The sequence below is a fragment of the Electrona antarctica genome, assembly GCF_951216825.1.
Source record: "Electrona antarctica genome assembly, chromosome: 11".
Classification (NCBI taxonomy): domain Eukaryota; kingdom Metazoa; phylum Chordata; class Actinopteri; order Myctophiformes; family Myctophidae; genus Electrona; species Electrona antarctica.
This window is the reverse complement of record NC_136792.1, coordinates 14,693,645-14,719,621: the sequence shown is the minus strand read 5'-3', so window position 1 is coordinate 14,719,621 and position 25,977 is coordinate 14,693,645. Positions and strand designations below refer to the sequence as shown.

Here is a 25,977-nt window from a genome sequence, read left to right as displayed (position 1 = left end):
GTTATTGAAACAATCCATGTAATCAAATGTAAAAAAAACAATAGGTTATATCAATTTTGAAAAATTGCTAAAATAGCCAGTCTACAAGTTTGGAGTCAAATGGTCCCTAAAGGGTCCAGTTGGGAACTTGAAATGTAAAAGTTTAAGAACCATTGCAGGATAAAAATAAAACATTCACCCTACCTTCTCTTTGGGCGCTGCCCGTTGCATGACGCCAATGATGCGGGCGCTGAGCACGCAGCGCTGCACGTCAACCATCGCTGTGCTCATAGCTCCGTCCTCACAATGTCAGCCTGTCCTCTTGACTCCCCATGAGGAGGGAGGCTACTGTCTGTATAAATATAGCCCCAGTCAGGCAGGGATCTATACGCCTGTTGGAGAGGCGGAGACAGTCCACTGGTTCAGTGGTTATTTAATTTTACAACCTTTTCTGGATCAGGGCCCGCTGCCATAGCCGTAGGGCACGCCTAACTTGTTTTTATCATGATCAGGCAGCTCATACTTCAACACTTCACTTCAACCTAGCCTAACATTTAGACTCCCGTAGGTGTATTTATCGATTCTGACAGATTGAAAATGTCAGAATTGATAAATACATCTACGAGATTCTAAATGTGAGGCTATAACTTCAAGTTATAGCCCCCCTCACCCAGACAATTATATTTTAGTAATTTTTATAATGTTGCTGTTATCTGAGGTGGGTGGGTCTTTCAGTACCTTCATGATGCTCAGTGACATCATAGAAGCTAGGTTTGTTTCCCTGCCCACATCCCTCATTTTGCAGGTGCAATGAGAACATTCCCATACACCACAATGGGCTTTCTTATTATTATTATCTTATTATTGGTTTTTTTCACTGGACCATTTTCACAGGTCCCAGGAATGGGTGGACCAAACGAGATATTTGTTTTTTTTAGGAATATATTTTATACCACATTTTTCACCGATTTTGCCCCCTATGACAGGGCCCCCCTATGATATCTATTTATGTATTTATATAGGCTATGTGAAGTCATGATAAAACATTAAAGAAGAGTAGGTTACATCATGTTGCCATGTATTGCTGTGCTTCAATATATTTTGATATAATATAATATATAGAAATATATTTTATGGAATATATTAGGCTACATTGTGTCAAATACACCCGGGTCATTCCTATAGTATTCAGTGCATGCCATTTGTGTCCTAGGTCATAATACAGCATATCTTGTATAAAATAAGCAAAAACAATCATTCCAAAAAAAATCTTGTGCTTTTCTGCCATAGAAAGAATATTTCTACTTTAGAGTGAAATAAAAATGCCATGTCCCCCATCATGCATATTCAGCTTCAATTACAAATATATCTAATCAAAATCGAACTAAATCTAAATTCTAAAATCGTTTTTTTTTATTATATAGTTTAGTTCTAATTCTTCTCACCAAATGTTATTAATTGTGATACATTTATTTTTAATGCTTAAAATCTTGAAATCAACGTTTGTCCATGACTTTACCCCCCTGTTATGCTGACTTTACCCCCCTGTTGCGATCCACCTATAAGTGTCCCCCCGACTATTTCTCTAGCCACATGACTTAGAAATTAGCATATATTTTTGAGAAGAAACCCCACAAAGAAGTATAAGTATCACTATAATTTGCTTTTTTATCAATGTGTTAGGTTGCATTACTGATATGGTAAAGCATGTTCCCCCTGTTACACTTAACTATAGAAGAAATTGATACATAAAATCTTACTCTGTGTTCAATTCAATTCAATTATATTAAAGTGTCAAATCACAACAAGTTGTCTCAAGACACTTTCCAAACCAACAAAGATCCACCCAGAGCAAGCAATATTGTGACAGTGGTAACGAAAACCTCCCCTTTAGGAAGAAACGTCAGGGAGAACAATGTGCTACTATATTCTTCATTACATGAGGAGTAATGGCCATGTCCAAAATGTGTCCCCCCCTGTTACAGTGTAAATGGATATGTATATGGAAATAATTGGAATAATGCATTAAGCTGGTCAAATATGACAGCTGAACATGTCCTCTTTCAGAAAAATAAGTACAAATCCTGTAAAAAATATTTTGTTTTGAAAAAGTTACTAGGCTGAAATGGCACCGAATAGAGTGATGTTTAGTGTTCTAGGGTTAGAGGACATTTTAATCCCTCACTTTCACTCTTGAAGACATCCTGGTTGTTTTGTCTTGTGGTTGATTCTAATCAATAATCTATTCACATCAATATTTATTATAACAATGAATGCTAGCTGGTATCAGTTTTGTTCACAACCATGTGTTCTACCATCAAGCTAGCCAGATGTTTTACAACAAGTTTCTACTGCTGCCTAGTGGTTAAAAGCTAAATACGATAAGAAGCTTTATTCTCCATTGTAAATATGGTCTCTTTTGAGAATTATACTTACTATATTACTTTTGCTTATTAGCTTTAAGTAAAGAGTTTTGAACTAACGTTTTAAAGAAAATGAAAACTGATATTAGCCAAGAACAGTTGAGATATCCTCTCCTAAATTAAATTCATTCATATTCTATGCTATTTGTTTTGTCCAGAACAGCACTATACATAAAAGTTGTGGACATGAATAGAATGTGTCCAATAGAGGGCAGTAGGAGCTCATCTATTTCTACAGGACTTCAGTCTCACAATCTAGGGCTGTGCAGATGTGACTTTTATTTCACTTGCTCCTAGTCTTTTTGCAACATAATGCTATTGCACTGTATTGTTGCTATTTGGCTTTAATTCACTGCCTGTAATACTGCCATAGCTGTTTGTTTGTTTGTTTGTTTTTTCTGCCTTTAGTTGACAGTACAGACAGTAGACTGACAGGAAGGAGAGAAAGATGGGGTCGTCGTAAGGGATTGGGGTTCAGGCCTGCATTGGCAGCCTAGTTGCCCAGACCGCTACGCCAGCTGTCCCTGCCATCGAGGTTTTAAAAAAAAAAGATTTTTATACAATTTAAAATCTGAAAACTTGTGAAATGGGTCATACTGCATAATGAGTATTTATACATTGCAAGTAAGAAATGTGAGTAGGCTACTTTTTCCACTACTGGTGCGGAGAGAGATTTGACTCAGTGAAGTCACAATAAATATGCTGCCAAACATAGGCTACATGTCAGTAACTGTTTCATTTCCACTTGAGTGGCGTTTGGTAATCAGCATGTAGGCCTACTGTGTTTGTTTTATGAACTTTTGTCTTGTTTTGTCAATTTGAAGCTTGGAATTTGTATCATTCTTGCCTTTGGCCAGTGCATAGGCCTACTTGCAAAAACAGACTTTTTGTCTCAATGTATTTGTTAGGTAAGGTTATAGGGTTACTACTAGAGGGAACTGTCAGGTTCCATATAGACACAACTTTTGAAGGGAAAGAAGAAAAAACAGACATTTTGTATTGAATATTGTTACTTGCAATGTTCCTGTTTTGTGTTGCCTGCCTATGTAAATTAGGATTCTTGCTAAGTGGCATGTTGATATCAGATAGTATGTTATTTTATATTGATGTTTATCAATGTGCTCTGTCCCACGATGTAACGATGGCTTGTTGTCAGCCTGCAACCTGGCTATGAGAAGTGGGCAAACTGACTGTGAAAAGTGTACTTGGCAATCAATTTGGCCCACTGGCAGAGCCTGATTGGTTGAGCCTCAATTGCTGAGGCAGAGGCTGGAAATTGCACAGGTGAAAGGAGTTGGCCTCATTAGGCCCACTGGCAGAGCCTGACCAGAGCCTTTTGTGGTGGTTCTGGAGAACTGTGGGTCCGACCGACTCTATACCGGGCACTGCACTCCCTGCGGGGGTGTGGATCACGTGTGTCGAATGTGACGTCGGTGGGTCAAACGGTTTTCGAGTTACGTGTGCATTACACACACACACGCACACACGCACGCAGACAGAGACAGTGACTGAACTTATCTCTAAGGGAGATCCCTTAGAGATTAGTTCTACACAACTAATTTTGTGTAGAACTAATTTCGTGCAAAACTAAATGTTAAACCAAATGTTAACAACACCTGTCTGTCCATGGTGAGGTTAAAAGTAAAAGTAAATCAAAAGAAGCATAATGGCATCTTAAGTGCTGGGAGAGAGTCAGAGAATCCTCCTCGGCCTCCTTCTTGAAGGTGCTGCCAATCAGTCACGAGTCACATTGACCTAGAAACAAGAGTAGACAATATATACCGTTACTGTCATATATTATTATAATGTTGTGTAATCATCTTAACCAATATAGAACCGTATAGGAGCCATGTGGGAAGATCATTTACATTCCATATTTGCACACTGTGTACGTGTTTTTTATATCACCTGTTTATATAATGTGTATCTGACCTTCATTTCTATACAGTATCGTATCGTTTTACAACAAAAGAAATTTCAACAGTAGAAGAAGAATAATCAGATAATAGACCCGGATCAGCAACATTACAACCAACCAATAGCAACGAGTACAAGGGTTAGTCTATGGTTAGATCCTAGTCCTACCTAGAACATCAACCAATGGCCATGCGTCTATGATGGTCACATGCACAGTGGACAGCACATCAAAGGCTCCAGGGATCTCTTATTAGTCAGTGTGGATGTTTTGTCATCATATCTGCCCTATATCTGTCTATATCTGCCCCACTTTGCATTCACACTATTCACACTCATACATGTCTCTCAACAATACGCAGCGCTCACAAAACATGTATACGTGCATGTTCACACACACACGCACGCACGCACGCACGCACGCACGCACACACACACACACACACACACACACACACACGCTACAAACAAGAACAAAAATCAGGGTCATTTCCTTTGGTTCATCCTCTGTTCTGACAATTTGTTATCAGAGAGAGAGCTTTCACTGCTCATGGAAAAGTACAGTAGGCCTATACCATTAACACGGAATAACTTCATATATATATATATATATATATATATATATATATATATATCTTCGAAGAAACATCAGGAAATGTCCATAAATACAGAACAAATTAAAAAAGAAAATAATAATAAAAAAAAAACGAAAAAACAACAACAAACACATTACATACAGTTAAACAAACAAATGCACAATGTCCTGCTGTTTTGGAATTTGAATCCTGAAACATTTTTGCACATACAGTATGCCCTCCCACCCCCCAGTATGTGCAGTGATACAACAGTATGCCCTCCCACCCCCCAGTATGTGCAGTGATACAACAGTATGCCCTCCCACCCCCCAGTATGTGCAGTGATACAACAGTATGCCCTCCCACCCCCCAGTATGTGCAGTGATACAACAGTATGCCCTCCCACCCCCAGTATGTGCAGTGATACAACAGTATGCCCTCCCACCCCCCAGTATGTGCAGTGATACAACAGTATGACCTCCCACCCCCCCAGTATGTGCAGTGATACAACAGTATGCCCTCCCACCCCCCAGTATGTGCAGTGATACAACAGTATGCCCTCCCACCCCTCAATATGTGCAGTGATACAACAGTATGCCCTCCCACCCCCCAGTATGTGCAGTGATACAACAGTATGCCCTCCCACCCCCCAGTATGTGCAGTGATACAACAGTATGCCCTCCCACCCCCAGTATGTGCAGTGATACAACAGTATGCCCTCCCACCCCCCAGTATGTGTAGTGATACAACAGTATGCCCTCCCACCCCCAGTATGTGCAGTGATACAACAGTATGCCCTCCCACCCCCAGTATGTGCAGTGATACAACAGTATGCCCTCCCACCCCCAGTATGTGCAGTGATACAACAGTATGACCTCCCACCCCCCCAGTATGTGCAGTGATACAACAGTATGCCCTCCCACCCCCCAGTATGTGCAGTGATACAACAGTATGCCCTCCCACCCCTCAATATGTGCAGTGATACAACAGTATGCCCTCCCACCCCCCAGTATGTGCAGTGATACAACAGTATGCCCTCCCACCCCCCAGTATGTGCAGTGATACAACAGTATGCCCTCCCACCCCCAGTATGTGCAGTGATACAACAGTATGCCCTCCCACCCCCCAGTATGTGTAGTGATACAACAGTATGCCCTCCCACCCCCAGTATGTGCAGTGATACAACAGTATGCCCTCCCACCCCCAGTATGTGCAGTGATACAACAGTATGCCCTCCCACCCCCCAGTATGTGCAGTGATACAACAGTATGCCCTCCCACCCCCAGTATGTGCAGTGATACAACAGTATGCCCTCCCACCCCCCAGTATGTGCAGTGATACAACAGTATGCCCTCCCACCCCCCAGTATGTGCAGTGATACAACAGTATACCCTCCCACCCCCCAGTATGTGCAGTGATACAACAGTATGCCCTCCCACCCCTCAATATGTGCAGTGATACAACAGTATGCCCTCCCACCCCCCAGTATGTGCAGTGATACAACAGTATGCCCTCCCACCCCCCAGTATGTGCAGTGATACAACAGTATGCCCTCCCACCCCCCAGTATGTGCAGTGATACAACAGTATGCCCTCCCACCCCCCAGTATGTGCAGTGATACAACAGTATGCCCTCCCACCCCCCAGTATGTGCAGTGATACAACAGTATGCCCTCCCACCCCCCAATATGTGCAGTGATACAACAGTATACCCTCCCACCCCCCAACAGTGATACAACAGTATGCCCTCCCACCCCCCAGTATGTGCAGTGATACAACAGTATGCCCTCCCACCCCCCAGTATGTGCAGTGATACAACAGTATGCCCTCCCACCCCCCAGTATGTGCAGTGATACAACAGTATGCCCTCCCACCCCCCAGTATGTGCAGTGATACAACAGTATGCCCTCCCACCCCCCAGTATGTGCAGTGATACAACAGTATGCCCTCCCACCCCTCAATATGTGCAGTGATACAACAGTATGCCCTCCCACCCCCCAGTATGTGCAGTGATACAACAGTATGCCCTCCCACCCCCCAGTATGTGCAGTGATACAACAGTATGCCCTCCCACCCCCCAGTATGTGCAGTGATACAACAGTATGCCCTCCCACCCCTCAATATGTGCAGTGATACAACAGTATGCCCTCCCACCCCCCAGTATGTGCAGTGATACAACAGTATGCCCTCCCACCCCCCAGTATGTGCAGTGATACAACAGTATGCCCTCCCACCCCCCAGTATGTGCAGTGATACAACAGTATGCCCTCCCACCCCCCAGTATGTGCAGTGATACAACAGTATGCCCTCCCACCCCCCAGTATGTGCAGTGATACAACAGTATGCCCTCCCACCCCCCAATATGTGCAGTGATACAACAGTATACCCTCCCACCCCCCAACAGTGATACAACAGTATGCCCTCCCACCCCCCAATATGTGCAGTGATACAACAGTATACCCTCCCACCCCCCAACAGTGATACAACAGTATGCCCTCCCACCCCCCAGTATGTGCAGTGATACAACAGTATGCCCTCCCACCCCCCCCAGTATGTGCAGTGATACAACAGTATGCCCTCCCACCCCCCCAGTATGTGCAGTGATACAACAGTATGCCCTCCCACCCCCCAGTATGTGCAGTGATACAACAGTATGCCCTCCCACCCCCCAGTATGTGCAGTGATACAACAGTATGCCCTCCCACCCCCCAGTATGTGCAGTGATACAACAGTATGCCCTCCCACCCCCCAGTATGTGCAGTGATACAACAGTATGCCCTCCCACCCCCCAATATGTGCAGTGATACAACAGTATGCCCTCCCACCCCCCCAGTATGTGCAGTGATACAACAGTATACCCTCCCACCCCCCAGTATGTGCAGTGATACAACAGTATGCCCTCCCACCCCCCAATATGTGCAGTGATACAACAGTATGCCCTCCCACCCCCCAGTATGCGCAGTGATACAACAGTATGCCCTCCCACCCCCCAACAGTGATACACATGTGATGTGTATTCCGTCTGCCAAGGCTTGCCAAATGGGACAGGATGCTTCACGACGTGCTCCGCCATCGGCTGCTCTGCAAGGGCAGTCGCTCGCCTATAGTGACTACTTCAGGTACGCCTCGCGGGGCCTCGTCTACAAGTCCTCACTGATGGCACACCTGTAGCCTCTTCCCAGTCACAACCTAATGCAGAGATTGTCTATATAGGGGTGGGACTTACGTTGTATGGATTTTCCCGGGAAATTATGTTTTTCCGACCAATTTAATTTCATTCACTGAGAAAAGTGAATGAAATTTCATTGGGAGGTACTTCCGCCAAATGCCGGTACTTCCGTTTAGACACTCGCCACCGGCTAGGTCTTGCCCGGTATGGCATACCTGCATAGTTTAATTTTTTTTTGTGGCTTTCACCTTTATTTTATATATATTTTTTATGGAGGGATAGACAGTAGGCTGACAGAAAATGGGGAGAGAGATGGGGGGTGACATGCAGTAAAGGCCGTCGGGATTGGGAGTCGAACTCGCAGCACACAGTCAGACTGGATTACCAGCCAAGGTGCCTGGACCGCTGAGCCACGGCACAGGCCACATACTTCCATAGTTTGAGGTAAAAAGTCACTCATGTAACACATGTACATTTTCTTTACGGCGTTGACAGTGAAACATTACGAGTGGAGGGGAGAGGTTTACACTATTTTCCCTTGCAATTATCCAATACTCTGAAGGTACTGAAACCTGAAGCTGCTGATCGACGTGACATCTTGTCAGCACAATGACACCGACACACTGTGTGTGTGTGTGTGTGTGTGTGTGTGCGTGCGTGCGTGTGTGCGTGCGTGCGTGTGTGTGTGTGTGTGTGTGTGTGTGTGTGTGTGTGTGTGTGTGTTGTGATTCTGCTGAAACAGGGTCAGTTTAGGGGTGTGTGTGTGTATGTTGAAGTGTTGTTTGCAGGGGTTCGGTTTCACGGCCGGTACTTTGGTTCCTATGGAGCCAGGAGAGTGAAAGACATGCAGCTCCTGTTGCTGTGATGCAGGAGTCTGGAGAAAGTTATTACTCAACTTTTGTTTTACTGCGTGTGCGCGCACACACACACGCACACGCACACACACACACACACACACACACACACACACACACACACACACACACACACACACACACACACACACACACACACACACACACACTCTCTCAGAGCGTCTTCTTAATGCCTAAATTACAATGTAGGCATTAACAAGGGTCTCCATTACGAAGCACCGCTTTTCCGAAGACTGACTTCCATTCATCGGCATGGCGGGTTTCCCCACTTTTCTATAGACCCTTCCATTCCGACAGTTACATGGTTTAGCATGCGCAAAATATAGTTTATTCTGGTCGCTGCAAGATCCATTCTATTTAAGTACAGATAAATAGATAGATAATAGATAGATAGATAGATAGATAGATAGATAGATAGATAGATAGATAGATAGATAGATAGATAGATAGATAGATAGATAGATAGATAGATATCACCATACGTAAGGTCAGTGTTAAGGCTGCTCACCTCGAAAGAGTATGTGTGCTGGGTTAGAATGTTTGCAATGCTGTTAACTCCATCCACCACTAAACATACTGAAATGGTGCATTTATATAGCACCTCCAAAGTGATTTACAGTGTGCATTACGTTCATAATTCACACACACATTCCTCGATGGCGGAGGAAACCGGGATTAGTGATTAGCTCAGTGTCTTGCTCAAGGAGTCTTTGACAGTAACACAGTGGGAGCCCGGTGTCGAACCAGGAACCTTCCCGTGTGCGTGCATGTGTGTTTTCACCTCGTAACATAGTCAGGACTCAGGAGACAAAGGCTAGCCTGGTGACATTAAACAAAAAATCTGTGTGTTCAATAGACCTGTATAGGCTCCTATTATGTCATAGGAGTGCATTATGCCACAATGTAAGAGAGAGACTAACTTACATGGTATCTGATCTCTCTAGCATCGATATTCCCCTAGATATTCTGAAATACTCTAGGTCAACCTTCACCATATTCAAATTTCATGTAAAGTTTTCATGTGTGACACAGTGTGAGTTTAGCTGAATGTTTTAACTGCTGAATATGTGTCCATCTAAAAACAATTTAAAATATCTATTGGTATGTCTTATCTTCAAGGACGAAAAAAAGAAAAGGAAACTGGTTACCTTGTAAATAGATATCTGCGCTAGTATGGAACCCCATACATTTACACAGGTTAACTTTACCAGGTAAACAAATATACCAGAATGGATAGCCCTACCTTTACAAACTGATTGCCTTGTAAACAAGCCTTTAACAGTTGGCCTACAGCTATAAGGCTCAATGCAAGAATGATGTCCAAGTCCATGAATGCAGGTTTTTCATATTTATTCACCTCCAAAAACACCAATAAAACCATTGCAGGCTTTATACAGTGCGCCTAGCAAAAATACTATAGCAGTAAGCACAACTAAAATAATGTTTCCAAAAGTAGAAAAGGAATACATTATTGACAACTAAACTAAGAAAAACAACAAACCAAGAACTCCAGGACTGTAGCTGGCAATGGCCTTTAATCCCCCCAGGGCCAATTAAGGCCCTTGCAGCTTAACTCTGGTGGTGTTGTTATATTACCATGTCTCTGAAACGCAGCCCTCCTTTCAGCAGTGCACCTCCAAGCAGTGCACCTCCAACCTCCCCTTTTGAATCACACCAAGACACAATTACAGTAATTGGTAATCAATTAACTTATACTAAGCAAAGCATGGCCCATGACTAATGTACGCAATTACATGCATCGTTTACCTCCACGTTGACTTGAATTGGAAGCAGCTGTGTAGTGTGTGCATGTCTATAGCAGTAGTGGCATATTGGAAGCAGCTGTGTAGTGTGTGCATGTCTATAGCAGTAGTGGCATATTGGAAGCAGCTGTGTAGTGTGTGCATGTGTATAGCAGTAGTGGCATATATAGCCTATCTGCCTGATGACCAAAAGCCTAATACTGTATCTCCAGCCCAAAGAGGAATTGCTATTTAGCCCAAACCTGGATTTGAATTCCAGGAGATATGTACGCACGCACCATGACCACAGTACTTGTTTCTGTTCGGAAATAAGTATACTAAAGTACTAGTAAAATAAGTTTAAAAGGTATTTGAAAGAAAGCAAAGTCCTCTCCACACTGTGAAACACTCATAATGTAATGTGTGTGTGTGTGTGTGTGTGTGTGTGTGTGTGTGTGTGTGTGTGTGTGTGTGTGTGTGTGTGTGTGTGTGTGTGTGTGTGTGTGTGTGTGTGCGTGTGCGTGTGTGCGTATGTGCGTACGTGCGTGCGACCTGTGCGTGCGCGCGCGTGTGTGTGGGAGGCACTACCCAAACCTTAATTGTCAAAATTGTGTGTTTTGGATGTTTCCATTTTTTTTTACAGTAAATAGTTGCATTCACACAGAACAGATCAAAGTAATCATCACAATGTTATCGTGGGGGAACGTGTCACTGTTTTTCAGGATGCTTTTTCTTTTTCTGACAAACGAGAACCAGACGTGACCACATTAAATGTATAATTTGAGTTCCCAGAAGTTTTCGCCATTACACTAAATGTAGGCCTACAATCTTATTCGAGGTTCAGTTATTTATTTGGCAACCCTAAATGCAACAGGTTACGTATTTACACTCATTTTGGTTTATGTACAGTAGTGGCAGCAACTGACAGTTTGGAGAAGAAAGCTTCCAATGCATCATTGCATTGTGTTATTTTCGTTTTGCACAGCAGGACAATGACAATAAAGTTTCTTATCTTATCTTCAAAGCTGCTTATGTAAGGAGTGTTTACGAGTCCCAAGGGAAACTGGATAGAGAAAGTGAATCATAACTTTTCTTCCTTCCTCAACCATTAGACTTCTACACCTTGAGCAAGCTGGTCACCAGAAGAATCGTGCACGGGATCTTTCCGGTGGTCACCAGGAGAAGTACTGCTCAGCGACCAACTCAAGACTGTGGTTGTACTGGTCAGCTCCCAATGACCAACAGTAGAAGACTGTGGTTGTACTGGTCAGCTCCCAATGACCAACAGTAGAAAACTGTGGTTGTACTGGTCCAGTGACCAACAGTAGAAGACTGTGGTTGTACTGGTCCAGTGACCAACAGTAGTAGACTGTGGTTGTACTGGTCCAGTGGACTGTGGATGTACTGGTCAGCGTCCACTGACCAACAGACAGTAGTAGTAGTAGAATGGTGTTGTAATAGTATTAGGCAGTTTCACAGGTAAATTACTGTAACATCCGAGGCACCATATCACATGTTTGCATAGCTGGTAGAAGACACCAGTGTAACCAACCCCGAGGGTCGTTCTCAGAGCTGTCTTTGATCGTTTATTACAGGTCATGTCTATTGATCCCAGCAGGGAAACTGGGTTGAAACATTCATTAAAGTACAATGCAAAACATATGATACTAAATATGATACAAGGAAACGGAACGATATATGAATATTTTGCAGGGATATCAGTATCCCTGACTGGTGTCGGGTGTCCGTTATCAAGCATCATTCAGGGGAAATTCCTTTGTATAGCAACGTACAGTAAACTAGAAAATATGGAACGGATCTAGGTACGCATGTGGCACGGAAAAACGGCACAAACCAAAACATTTTGAAAGTCTGATATTCTTATTCATCAAACAACTGCTGAATAGACATAGGGCTTGTTGTATTGATGTAATATACTGTATTTTGGATGTTAGCTTAAAGGGAAAAGAATCCCTTCACAGAACCATGCAAGAGATTTGTCAGAGTAAATTCTACAGTTCTGATTGAACCACCCTTTTCTTTGTAATGAAGATTATTGTGGGCTCACCTGAAATCCATGAGTTTTAAGATCAGAAGAGGAATTAGCATCATTATATTTATTGTCAGTAATAAGTATGTTTGTACATACGAGGAAGGACACATCTCAAGATATAAACGTAAGCAGAAATGTCTAGAAACTATACAAATATGAATACAATGCAACACTATAACAATATTTTCTATTTTAATGTAAACCATAAACTGTATGGGCTGATATACTTATCATGCGCGCCCCACATAATTAATTTATAGGAGTATACCCGTCCTTAGGATTCAATGTGTTAAAATGAATACTCTGGAGCTCTATGGTGATGTAATAGAATGAATGCTCCCCCAAACTATTAGGACAGAATTACAAAATTCCAGAGTTGGAAAATAGTTTAGTCTTCCTATGAATCTGCAACAGACCTACAATTTAATAAATGTACATTAGAAAAAAACAAACCAAATAGCTTTTACCTTGGGCAAACCAAAGAGCCAGTACAACAAGAACAAGCTTGCAAATGATTCCCATTGCTGCTGCTGCCACCATACAAGTTATAAATACAGAGTGACTATATGGCTGGACCTCAGCAGAGGTTTTAAAAGGAACCCTGGCTAATAAAACAAATGTGCCGTAAATAAATATAAATATAAATATAAATATAAATATAAATATAAATATAAATATAAATATAAATATAAATATAAATATAAATATAAATATAAATATTTCTTTCTTATTAGCCAGGGTTCCTTTTAAGGCTTGCTGCTGGTCCCACAGCTGTTCATGATCAACATTAATGAGCGGAAGAGTTGTCTCACCTGTCTGTCATTATTTAGGGGTTAGGCATAGTAGAGGTTACTTTTAGAATACTTGGTGTTGACTGACCGCTGACCAGTCTGACACTATATATTCTGATCAAACCGGACACTTTTTTTTTTGTACACTGATTGTATGACTGTCTTTGTTGTTGAATGTTATTATTCTAGTGATTTTTAGTTGATGAACACATGTTTTATCAGTGAGATACCTACAGTATGCTGCAATTATTTATTTGGGATCTAAATGGAAATACAGTAATTAAGTCCTTTGACTTTTTGTGCTATCCGGATAATTCTGTACTGTACTATGCACTTTGGTGAATTGCATCATGAATTTATCAAATGAATCAAATCAAATATACAGTACACACACAGACATAGTCTATATAGCTGTGAAGAGTTTGTGTAAGTGTATGAGGGAATATTTCAGAATAGGTTAGTAGTGTACAGGTCATTATGTGTTGTGTGAGGCAGCTGGACCTCCCATACATTGTGTTCTATTGAGTGTATTATTAGCGTCCTATGTGAATATCGAATGGGGTCAATAGACTGAATAGAGACAAGAAACCAGAAACTAAAGACCTAGTTGTCGCCCATTAACAATGACACACACACACACACACACACACACACACACACACACACACACACACACACACAGACACACACACACACACACACACACACACACACACACACACACACACACACACACACACACACACACACACACACACACACACACACACACACACACACACACACACACACACACACACACACACACTATACATGTGACAGTGTGAGTGTTAGTGGGTGGAGGCTGTACAGGTGTATATATACAGGTGCCGGTGCAGCTGAAAGTCATATCCCTGACAACTCGTCAGAACATCAGCCATCATGGTTCACTTATCAGCTCCTGGTTTGGTGAGTAGACATCTATCTCCAGCATCCATCCTGCTACTGTGGACCCGGTCGGGCTCTTATATTTGAATATATTTTATTATAGTTATACACTTTTTTTTCTCAGGCTTTATACATTTTTTGGGGGATATTTCTTCTCTGGGACACATTCCTCGTTTATCTCATAATATTTCAAAATATACTATAACTGGACCAAAAGTGAATGTTACTATATATTAGGCATGTAACGATATATCGTAAATCGATTAAAATCTATTCAAACTGGTGACAATTTAAATCGTGATTAAATTACAATTTGAATCGTGATGCAAACAGCAGAGGCGCCTAAAAAAGAGAAGAAAATACAGGATGTTTGTAAGAGAATTGATGAAAATAGTAAATTCAGTAATTTGCTACTGTATTGAAAAGAGGATAAGAGAAGGAAATTAAAAAAAGAAAGAAAATGGATTTGTGTAAGAGAAATAATAATAAAAGAAAATGTGGAAAATAAATTAAAGTATCGTAAACCTAGTAGGCTATCATGATTCGTATCGTATTGTGAGTTGTTTATATTATATATATAGGCCTATATATTCAAAAACATCCTTCAAAACATCCTTTCTACCATTTACTCTATAGTTAACTCTCTCTCTCTCTCCATCCCTTCTCCTCTACAGATCATGTCATCGGTGCTTCCGTTCCTGCTGGTAGCTCTATCTCTATCGTCTGTTTTGGCAATGCCAGAGCCAACCCCCCCTCAAGGCATGCCTGGGGAACCAACGTTCCCCCCTCAGGACATGCCTGATTTCTTTCCTGAGTTCATGAATGGAACTGTTCCAGAGGGCCCAGGAGACATGGCAGATTCTTACTGTGATATGGTGACAAGCCAGGTTCCCTGGTCCTGTGTCTGCACTCGCTGTAAAGCCAGCCTCGGACCCAAGGGCGACAGAGGAGATCGGGGAATGCCAGGTAACGTTAACATTACAATGCGGTGAGGTTGGGTGTGGCCATCGGCCATTTGGAAATATCAGAAAAAGAAAATCTGCTATTTATAAAAGATTTTATACATTTGACAACTTGTGAAATGTGACATTCTGCATAATGCGTACTTTCTATTTTTGGTACTTTAAAGTACATTTTATACCAATACGTTTTTAATGTTTTCCACCACCTTCTAGCACCTAAAAATATGCTATAGTATATAACAAATGTATATACTTTACTCTTTTTCTTATCTTCTACTGACTATTGTTGTTGTTGTTTTTTTACTGCTTACATGTTGAGGAACCAAAACCAAATACTTTTTTGATACTCATACATAATCAATCTTGAATGTATAAAGTTAAATTGGATTCCAAAATCAGTGGCAGTTTGGTCATGTCATCAGACAGTAAGACAGTTGAGAAGACCATTGTCATAAGAATGTCTATTCATGTCAATGGTGACATTTTAAGTACACTTTCAATCCACACAGATATTTTGATTGACTTTGATTGAGATTTTGATTTTGATTGACTTTTGATTTGTAGACCCCACATTAATTCGTCATATTGTGAGCTTGTAAATCTGCTATTTCCAAATTACTTTTATACATTTGAAAACTTGAAATGGGACATTCATTCTGTATAATGAGTAATTTTCTTTAATTACATTATGATGCTAATACTTTTGTACTTTTCCTCAAGTACATTTTGAATCCTGGACTTTTACTTAGTATTTCTATATTAAAGCATTCATACTTTTACTACATTTGAGTACTTTTTCCACCACTGCACGTTGACTATTGTTCAGTTCTGATGTTTACATGACAACCCACATTCATTCATTCATATTCATTACAGTTTGATCTTATCAGATATAACTCACTCTCTCTCTCTCTCTCTCTCTCTCTCTCTCTCTCTCTCTCTCTCTCTCTCTCTCTCTCTCTCTCTCAGGTATGCCAGGCAGCCCGGGCAGACGGGGTCTGACTGGGGGCAGAGGTCGGCCAGGTTTCTCAGGAAGAACAGGAATTAAAGGTATACCCGACTCTTGGAATCCGAAAAAAACTATCTTGTGTGTTTCGTACTTAACCACTAGCATCATTATTCTGGGGGCAAACCTTCAATGAATTGATTGATTGATTGAAAGCTTTATTGAAAATGAATTCATAAGGATACAGACACAAGAAAGCCGTTAGGCTTGTTTCCGTTGTGGTCCTTTTGGGGAAAGGGGACATGACACAACAAAACAAAACAGACAAAAACAAAATACCATTTGTATTTTGCCCTGACCCTGTTCCTTTTGGGGAAGGGGGGCAGGAGACAAAGACATAACAAGAATCAAAAACACAGAAAAAGTACAAAAACCCAACCAATAACCAATAAAAACTTGTTTTTTTTCTTATTATTTTTCAACCTTTAAAAAATGTAGGTCATGTTATCAGCGAACCATCTTTTTAATGTGCATTAAAGAAAATATATACTTTTTCCACCACTGCAAAAAAAGCAGTACTATCAGTCCCTTCTGATATCACAACATTGTCCTTGTGTGTGTGTGTGTGTGTGTGTGTGTGTGTGTGTGTGTGTGTGTGTGTGTGTGTGTGTGTGTGTGTGTGTGTGTGTGTGTGTGTGTGTGTGTGTCCTGCAGGCCAGAAAGGAGACGAGGGAGTGAAAGGAGACACAGGTGAAGTTGGACGCATGGGATCCAAAGGAGAGAGAGGATTCAAAGGTATAAAATAATAATGATAATAATAAAAGTTATTCTACAGACTTAATTCAGTTTAAAATGTACCAATCGATGTGCATACTTAAGTTTTATATTATAAATTGTGTTGCCTTGCCACCTTAAATCATTCAATCATTGTATGATAAAGTACAACATTGGATATACATATTTCGTTTTACTATATATTGCGTGTATATATATATATATATATATATATATATATATATATATATATTTTTTTTTCTAAATCAATCAACCAATCAATCAACTCTGTCCTCTAGGTGATAAAGGGGACCATGGTCCTAACGGACCCCCAGGTGATGTTGGCCCTCAGGGGCTTGATGGACAGTGCCCCGACACTTGCGAGCCCATGCCAGGACCCCCAGGTCCCGGTGGTCTGCCCGGACTCACTGGTCCCAGAGCCCCAATGGGAAACAACGGCCCCAAGGGCGACGTTGGACTCAAGGGTGACACGGGTGTGACGGGAGTCAACGGTGTTCCCGGAGTGGCCGGCATCAAGGGCGACCAGGGCCCAGAGGGCGACTGCAACTGTACGGACGGGGCGCTGGGAAGCACCGGTGCCAAAGGAGACCAAGGAGATGTTGGCGCCAGAGGGGCCATGGGAAACCAAGGGTCACAAGGAATCGAGGGAGAGCAGGGAGACCTGGGGCCGATGGGGATGATGGGCATTCCCGGCCCCTGCATGCCCGCCATCCAGTCCTCGTTCTCCGCCGCCCTGGCCGCCGTGTTGCCGGAGCCTGCCTACCCGGTGGTGTTCGCCAACGTCCTCAACAACCCGCAGAACCACTACAACCCCCTCAGTGGCATCTACACCGCACCCGTGGCCGGAACCTATGTCTTCAGCTACCACCTGACCGTCCGCGAGCGCATCCTCAAGGTCGGCCTCTTCCACAACTACTTCCCCAAGGTGAAGAGCACCGAGACCAGCCAACGCGGCACCGCCTCGCAGCAGGTTGTGCTCCACCTGAACCCGGGCGACGGCGTCTGGATTCAGGTCAAGAGCATCCTGACCAACGGCTTGTACACCAGCTCGGAGGACAGCAGCACCTTTTCCGGGTTCTTGCTCCACCCGGACAGCTGTGAGGTGTCCATGACGGGGAGGGACAGTCCGGTCGGGATGAGCGGCGAGTTTGTGTTCGACCCAGAAAGCTTTACCTGGGAGCCTTAGACTGCCAGCAGAGCAGACCCCCACGCCAAACGACCCCGAAGGAATGACCGTAACCGACCCATAGCTGGGATGAATAATTTATCTTAGTCAACCAGTAGATATAGACTTAGATAACTTTATTGTCCTGAACAAAATATCAACATACCAGTTGAGAGTGGATCCTTGATCGTTCTCTGAACAATAAAATGTCGTGTTCAAAACATCGCTGATTTTGGGAATCCCAAATTCTGCGGGCAAAAGCTGCCCAACAAAGTGCCAACATCCCGTTATGTGTGTAGAATAGCTAGTACTAACTTAAGAAAAAAACATCTACCTTTAGTTCTGTAGTAGAAGTTATTACTGCTCAGACTGAAGGAAGATATTGTTTAAGTAAGTTATTATGTGTTTTAATCCAGTAGGTTATTATGCATCTGTTTTCAGTGTTTTTTCCATATTGGTTTCATCTCTTTATCCTGCTCTCTCTTTCCTTTATATGTTGTCCGTCACCTTTAAGTGATCATATCCAAAGTCGTACAGTATCAAGTCTATTTTTCTATTCATCATTGTGAAAAGAAAAATATTTTTCTCTTCTTCCCGGCTAATATTGACCCTCTCCTCTCCTCGAACAATAGCTTGTGTACATGACAGTGATTGTGTCGCTGTGATTGTTGTTAGCTATTGTGTCAATAGAGTATCCGTGAGTTTGGTCCAACCTGGCGTCTCTGTCTGCTTGGTATAGCTTCAAAAACGTTCTATCTTCATGGTCCGACAGATCGCCCCCCCCAGACACTGAAGTAACCCTGCCGCTGTAAGACGTGATAGGAGACATGTTTAGATGCTTCCCTTTGTTACATCAGATGGTTCGGGTCAAAGAGGCCTCTTGCTTTCAGCTGGGCACAGGGCCCTGCCCTGTTCCTTTACTCTGAACATAGGGACATACATGACTTATATACCGTTTTGTTTTGTTTCACAACAAATTTGTTGATAAGATCTCATCCTTTTGTAAGGAAGTGAACTTCAAGGTTGCCGGTTAGAATTCCCTGACCGGCTGGGTAAACTGGGGCAGGGCCCAGGGAAAGTGGATGAGTAATGCTCTCCCCTCTCTGAACAACAGTGACCCGTTCTCTCCTTCATGTACTAATTACATTTTAATTTTAAGTGATTGTATTTACAGGAGTGAAGTTTCTCCATGTTATTTCTCATTCAGTCTTTTTGACGTTTATGCCTTTGGCACATATTTTATAGACATGCCTCAAAGATGCACTATATTGTTTTTATCCATTCGTATTGGTTAATAATTTTATAGTTTCACAAATTGAATAATTTGTTTTCCTACAAAGGCAATTTGTGCTATGAGCCTATTAACGAAACCTGTAACTCTTTGGACAACAATATGACTATTACCTGCATATTTATTCCAATGTGCCAATTACATGTTTAAAGAAATATTTAATAATGTTGTTCTATTAAACTTTGTCAAATAATAGTGTGTATTGTGTTGTATTTTCACCTTGTTAAAACGAGGTTGACATCATGCCAAAATTGGATTGACATTTTATTCTCAACTAAAATACAATGTGGCCTGTATATAAAGTTCGTTATATATGGGCCAACCAAAATTCATCATCTATCTAACGAAGGTTGACGTCAAACCAATGCTGGGTTATGACGTCAACCCAATTTTAAATTTCAACTAAAATACAATGTGTAGGCTATCCAATGTTGGAGCCCAACATTAATTCAATGTCTATATAACATCAGAGATTAACATCAGGACAACGTTGGATAATAAAACGTCAATCAAACTTTCACGTTCAACTAAAATTCAACTTATATCCAACGTTGGAGCCCAACATTAATTCAATGTCTACATAACATCACTGATTAACATCAGGACAACGTTGGATAATAACATCACTGATTAACATCAGGACAACGTTGGATAATAACATCACTGATTAACATCAGGACAACGTTGGATAATAACATCACTGATTAACATCAGGACAACGTTGGATAATAACGTCAATCAAACTTTCACTTTCAACTAAAATACAACCGTCATCCAACGTTAGAGTTCAACGTTGGTCTAACGTTATACTGACGTCACATGCCTAAGGCTCAATGCAAGAATGATGTCCAAGTCCATGACTGCAGGTTTTTCATATTTATTCACCTCCAAAAACACCAATAAAACCTTTGCAGGCTTTATACAGTGCGCCTAGCAAAAATACTATAGCAGTAAGCACAACTAAAATAATGTTTCCAAAAGTAGAAAAGGAATACATTATTGACAGATAAACTAAGAAAAACAACAAACCAAGAACTCAAGGACTGTAGCTGGCAATGGCCTTTAATCCTCCCAGGGCCAATTGAGCTCAACTCTGGTGGTGTTGTTATAATATAACCATATTACCACGTCTTTGAAACTCAGCCCTCCTTTCAGCAGTGCACCTCCAACCTCCCCTTTTGAATCACACCAAGACACAATTACAGTAATTGGTAATAAATTTGATTGATTCAACCAATCAATCAATCAATCAATCAATCAATCAATCAATCAATCAATCAATCAATCAATCAATCAATCAACTTTATTTGTTCAGACTCAGGGTCCAATAAAAACAGACAACATAAAACACTACATACAGAGAAGAAACATCCCTAACCCATAAAAACATACATTTTACAATAAACATTCATACCAGTGCTTCCAAAAAGCAGACCGGTACCTAGTGCTACTGAAGCTGGGGTTACATAGCAGCATAATTATACAGTTTTGAGACTCATTGAGCCGACACATACATTTATACATTAAGTTTCTCAGTAAGGCATGATTGATTGATATTAAATATTTATTAAACAGTTTGCAGAATTACAGTACATTTCAAGCACAAACTCAATACAAAGACTGTTAACTGTGAGTGGACGACCCAATTAAGCATTACACTTGTTTACAAGAGGGTCCACCTTGTTCAATTCATCAAAACATTTAGAGACGTACAAAATACAAATAGACACTTCTATATAGTCAAAGAACAGAACAGGAATTCATCAAAAAGGAGGTAAAAAGGGAAAAGAAACATACAGTGAGTGGAAGAAGGGGTGGGCGGTGGATTCAGATTTTACAAGGGCCAGTTTTGAATTGCAGCCGTCCGTAGGTGCCCTTTGAGAGTGGTTTTGAAGGAGTCAAGGGATTTGCATGTCTTAATGACTGTTGGTAGGGCGTTCCACATTTTGGTGGCATAGGAGCGAAACTGATTTAGTCCCTTGTTTCCATTCCAGCCTGTCAAAGTGGGCAGGGGTGCCCACTTTGACAGGCTGGAATGGCTTAGGGTCGACGACAGAGTACAGCATCTTGCAATGGGTCTGGTCCACAAGATTCGATACACCACCAAGATACCCATGTACCTGTCTAGATACTTCCTTAATGTTAACGAAGTCCACACCCACAACACCAGACGGAGTGCAACGAACCATGTACAACCCAGATTCGGCACAAACAAAGGACTAAATTATTTTCGCCAAAATGTGGAACGCCCTACCAACAGTCATTAAGACATGCGAATCCCTTGACTCCTTCAAAACCGCTCTCAAAGGGCACCTACGGATGGCTGCAATTCGAAACTGGCCCCCGTAAAATCAGAATCCCCGATTTTGATGAATTGAACATGGTGGACCCTCTTGTAAACAAGTGTAATGCTTAATTGGGTCGTCCACTCACAGTTAACAGCCTTTGTATTGAGTTTGTGCTTGAAATGTAGGCTACTGTAATTCTGCAAACTGTTAAATATTTCAATCAATCAATCAATGGGTTCGGGGGGTGAGGCCAAGTAGGAACTTATACTATAAGCAAACCAACTTATACTAAGCAAACCATGGCCTATGACTAATGTACACAATTACATGCATCTTTTACAAACTAATTCAAATGCATTTCTGGGGGGGGGGGGGGGGGGGGGGGCAATTAAAGCTTAAACATTTTTTCAACATTTTAAGTTATTTTACTTGTTTATAAAGCTTGAATGGTCTCTCGCTCCCACCTATCTCCAGGACTGCTTGCCCAGGTATGTCCCAAACCGCCTCCTTAGGTCACAATTCTTTCAACATTTTTTCAACATTTTGAAAAACAATTGTGAAAAAATTGTGAAAAGCTTGTAGGTCTGCTATTTTTGGAAAATTGTGGAAAATTGTTCTCCCGACACTGCCGACAGTGACAATGTGAAGCTCTCGACCAAGAAACAGGCGGTAGACTGATCGTTTCAGAGTGACCGAGAGTAAACTCAGATCAGTGAGGGAAGCCAGACATCGCACCTGATAATTTGAGGTTTAAGCCACAGGACAAAGACGGTTGGTTGTTTTGTCTATTTTATCTCATTCAGGGCGGGAACCCCTTTTGGTGTTTCTAGCATTATGTTATACTTTAGCTGTTGAAAAATAGCAGATCTACAAGCTCATAGCGTGGCACCGAGTTTTTAGCCCAATTAGTGTTTTTTTGCTAAACTAATGCCTGGAATGGATTCAGCATCATGAAAACCCCCTAGTTTGACACATCACATGCTACATAAAGCATGATGACATTTTGAATATTTTGCCTTCTATATATAGGTTGTAATTGGTATGGTCACATATTATGCCAATTATGAAAATTGCCCAACATATGCAAGTTAGCATCTGGCAGTTTCTACATGCTGGGGATCCATACTAAACATTTCTAACATGAAACCTTGGTGTACTCAACATGTCCGGGTTCACAATGGGGCTCTATGGGCTGGCTACTAGACTAATAGCAAAAATGACGTTATAGCGAAATTACGTTATAGCAAAAATGACGTTATAGCAAAAGTGATGTTATAGCAAAAATGATGTTATACGTATATATAACGTTAAGAACTTTATATAAAGGCCACATTGTATTTTAGTTGAGAATAAAATGTCAATCCAATTTTGGCATGATGTCAACCTCGTTTTAACAAGGTGAAAATACAACACAATACACACTATTATTTGACAAAGTTTAATAGAACAACATTATTAAATATTGGCACATGTAATTGGCACATTGGAATAAATATGCAGGTAATAGTCATATTGTTGTCCAAAGAGTTACAGGTTGCGTTAATAGGCTCATAGCACAAATTGTCTTTGTAGGAAAACAAATTATTCAATTTGTGAAACTATAAAATTATTAACCAATACGAATGGATAAAAACAATATAGTGCATCTTTGAGGCATGTCTATAAAATATGTACCAAACGTCAAAAAGACTGAATGAGAAATAACATGGAGAAACTTCACTCCTGTAAATACAATCACTTAAAATTAAAATGTAATTAGTACATGAAGGAGAGAAAGGGTCACTGTTGTTCAGAGAGGGGAGAGCATTACTCATCCACTTTCCCTGGGCCCTGCCCCAGTTTACCCAGCCGGTCAGGGAATTCTAACCGGCAACCTTGAAGTTCACTTCCTTACAAAAGGATGAGATCTTATCAACAAATTTGTTGTGAAACCAAACAAAACGGTATATAAGTCATGTATGTCCCTATGTTCAGAGTAAAGGAACAGGGCAGGGCCCTGTGCCCAGCTGAAAGCGAGAGGCCTCTTTGACCCGAACCATCTGATGTAACAAAGGGAAGCATCTAAACATGTCTCCTATCACGTCTTACAGTGGCAGCGTTACTTCAGTAAAAATATTTTTCTTTTCACAATGATGAATAGAAAAATAGACTTGATACTGTACGACTTTGGATATGATCACTTAAAGGTGACGGACAACATATAAAGGAAAGAGAGAGCAGTATAAAGAGATGAAACCAATATGGAAAAAACACTGAAAACAGATGCATAATAACCTACTGGATTAAAACACATAATAACTTACTTAAACAATATCTTCCTTCAGTCTGAGCAGTAATAACTTATACAGAACTAAAGGTATATGTTTTTTTCTTAAGTTAGTACTAGCTATTCTACACACATAACGGGATGTTGGCACTTTGTTGGGCAGCTTTTGCCTGCAGAATTTGGGATTCCCAAAATCAGCGATGTTTTGAACACAAAATGTTATTGTTCAGAGAACGATCAAGGATCCACTCTCAACTGGTATGTTGTTATTTTGTTCAGGGCAATAAAGTTATCTAAGTCTATATCTACTAGTTGATTAAGATAAATTATTCATCGTAGCTATGGGTCGGTTACGGTCATTCCTTCGGGGTCGTTTGGCGTGGGGGTCTGCTCTGCTGCAGTCTAAGGCTCCCAGGTAAAGCTTTCTGGGTCGAACACAAACTCGCCGCTCATCCCGTCCGGACTGTCCCTCCCCGTCATGGACACCTCACAGCTGTCCGGGTGGAGCAAGAACCCGGAAAAGGTGCTGCTGTCCTCCGAGCCGGTGTACAAGCCGTTGGTCAGGATGCTCTTGACCTGAATCCAGACGCCGTCGCCCCGGTTCAGGTGGAGCACAACCTGCTGCGAGGCGGTGCTGCGTTCGTTGGTCTCGGTGCTCTTCACCTTGGGGAAGTAGTTGTGGAAGAGGCCGACCTTGAGGATGCGCTCGCGGACGGTCAGGTGGTAGCTGAAGACATAGGTTCCGGCCACGGGTGCGGTGTAGATGCCACTGAGGGGGTTGTAGTGGTTCTGCGGGTTGTTGAGGACGTTGGCGAACACCACCGGGTAGGCAGGCTCCGGCAACACGGCGGCCAGGGCAGCGGAGAACGAGGACTGGATGGCGGGCATGCAGGGGCCGGGAATGCCCATCATCCCCATCGGCCCCAGGTCTCCCTGCTCTCCCTCGATTCCTTGTGACCCTTGGTCTCCCTTGGCCCCTCTGGCGCCAACATCTCCTTGGTCTCCTTTGGCACCGGCGCTTCCCGGCGCCCCGTCCTCACAGTTGCAGTCGCCCTCTGGGCCCTGGTCGCCCTTGATGCCGGCCACTCCGGGAACACCGTTGACTCCCGTCACACCGGTGTCACCCTTGAGTCCAACGTCGCCCTTGGGGCCGGAGTTTCCCATTGGGGCTCTGGGACCAGTGAGTCCGGGCAGACCACCGGGACCTGGGGGTCCTGGGATGGTCTCGCAAGTGTCGGGGCACTGTCCATCAAGCCCGTGAGGGCCAACATCACCTGTGGGTCCGTTAGGACCATGGTCCCCCTTATCACCTAGAGGACAGAGTTGATTGATTGGTTGATTGATTTAAAAAAAAATATATATATATATATATAAAATATTTACACGCAATATATAGTAAAATAAGAAATATGTATATCCAATGATTGAATGATTTAAGGTGGCAAGGTAACACAATTTATAATATAAAACTTAAGTATGCACATCGATTGGTACATTTTAAACGTAATTAAGTCTGTAGAATAACTTTTATTATTATCATTATTATTTTATACCTTTGAATCCTCTCTCTCCTTTGGATCCCATGCGTCCAACTTCACCTGTGTCTCCTTTCACTCCCTCGTCTCCTTTCTGTCCTGCAGGACACACACACACACACACACACACACACACACACACACACACACACACACACACACACACACACACACACACACACACACACACACACACACACACACACACACACACACATGTTGTGATATCAGAAGGGACTGATAGTATACTGCTGTTTTTGCAGTGGTGGAAAAAGTATATAT

General features: G+C 42.0%; 2 protein-coding genes across 2 annotated transcripts; one reads left to right on the top strand and one right to left on the bottom strand.

Annotated features, from left to right (window-relative positions):
* Positions 1 to 15,298: 15,298 nt before the first annotated feature.
* LOC306931997 (uncharacterized protein) lies at positions 15,299 to 18,336 on the top strand (the record flags this gene model as incomplete). Its single annotated transcript, XM_079513702.1, has 3 exons — positions 15,299 to 15,413; positions 16,379 to 16,459; positions 17,429 to 18,336. The coding sequence occupies 3 exons, from the start codon at positions 15,299 to 15,301 to the stop codon at positions 18,334 to 18,336; spliced, it is 1,104 nt and encodes a 367-aa protein (XP_079369828.1).
* A 6,226-nt stretch (positions 18,337 to 24,562) lies between these two features.
* On the bottom strand, positions 24,563 to 25,765 carry LOC306931996 (uncharacterized protein; the record flags this gene model as incomplete). Its single annotated transcript, XM_079513701.1, has 2 exons — positions 25,714 to 25,765; positions 24,563 to 25,470 (listed from the first exon to the last, which is right to left on the bottom strand). The coding sequence occupies exons 1-2, from the start codon at positions 25,742 to 25,744 to the stop codon at positions 24,563 to 24,565; spliced, it is 939 nt and encodes a 312-aa protein (XP_079369827.1). The 5' UTR covers positions 25,745 to 25,765.
* Between the last annotated feature and the right edge of the window lie 212 nt (positions 25,766 to 25,977).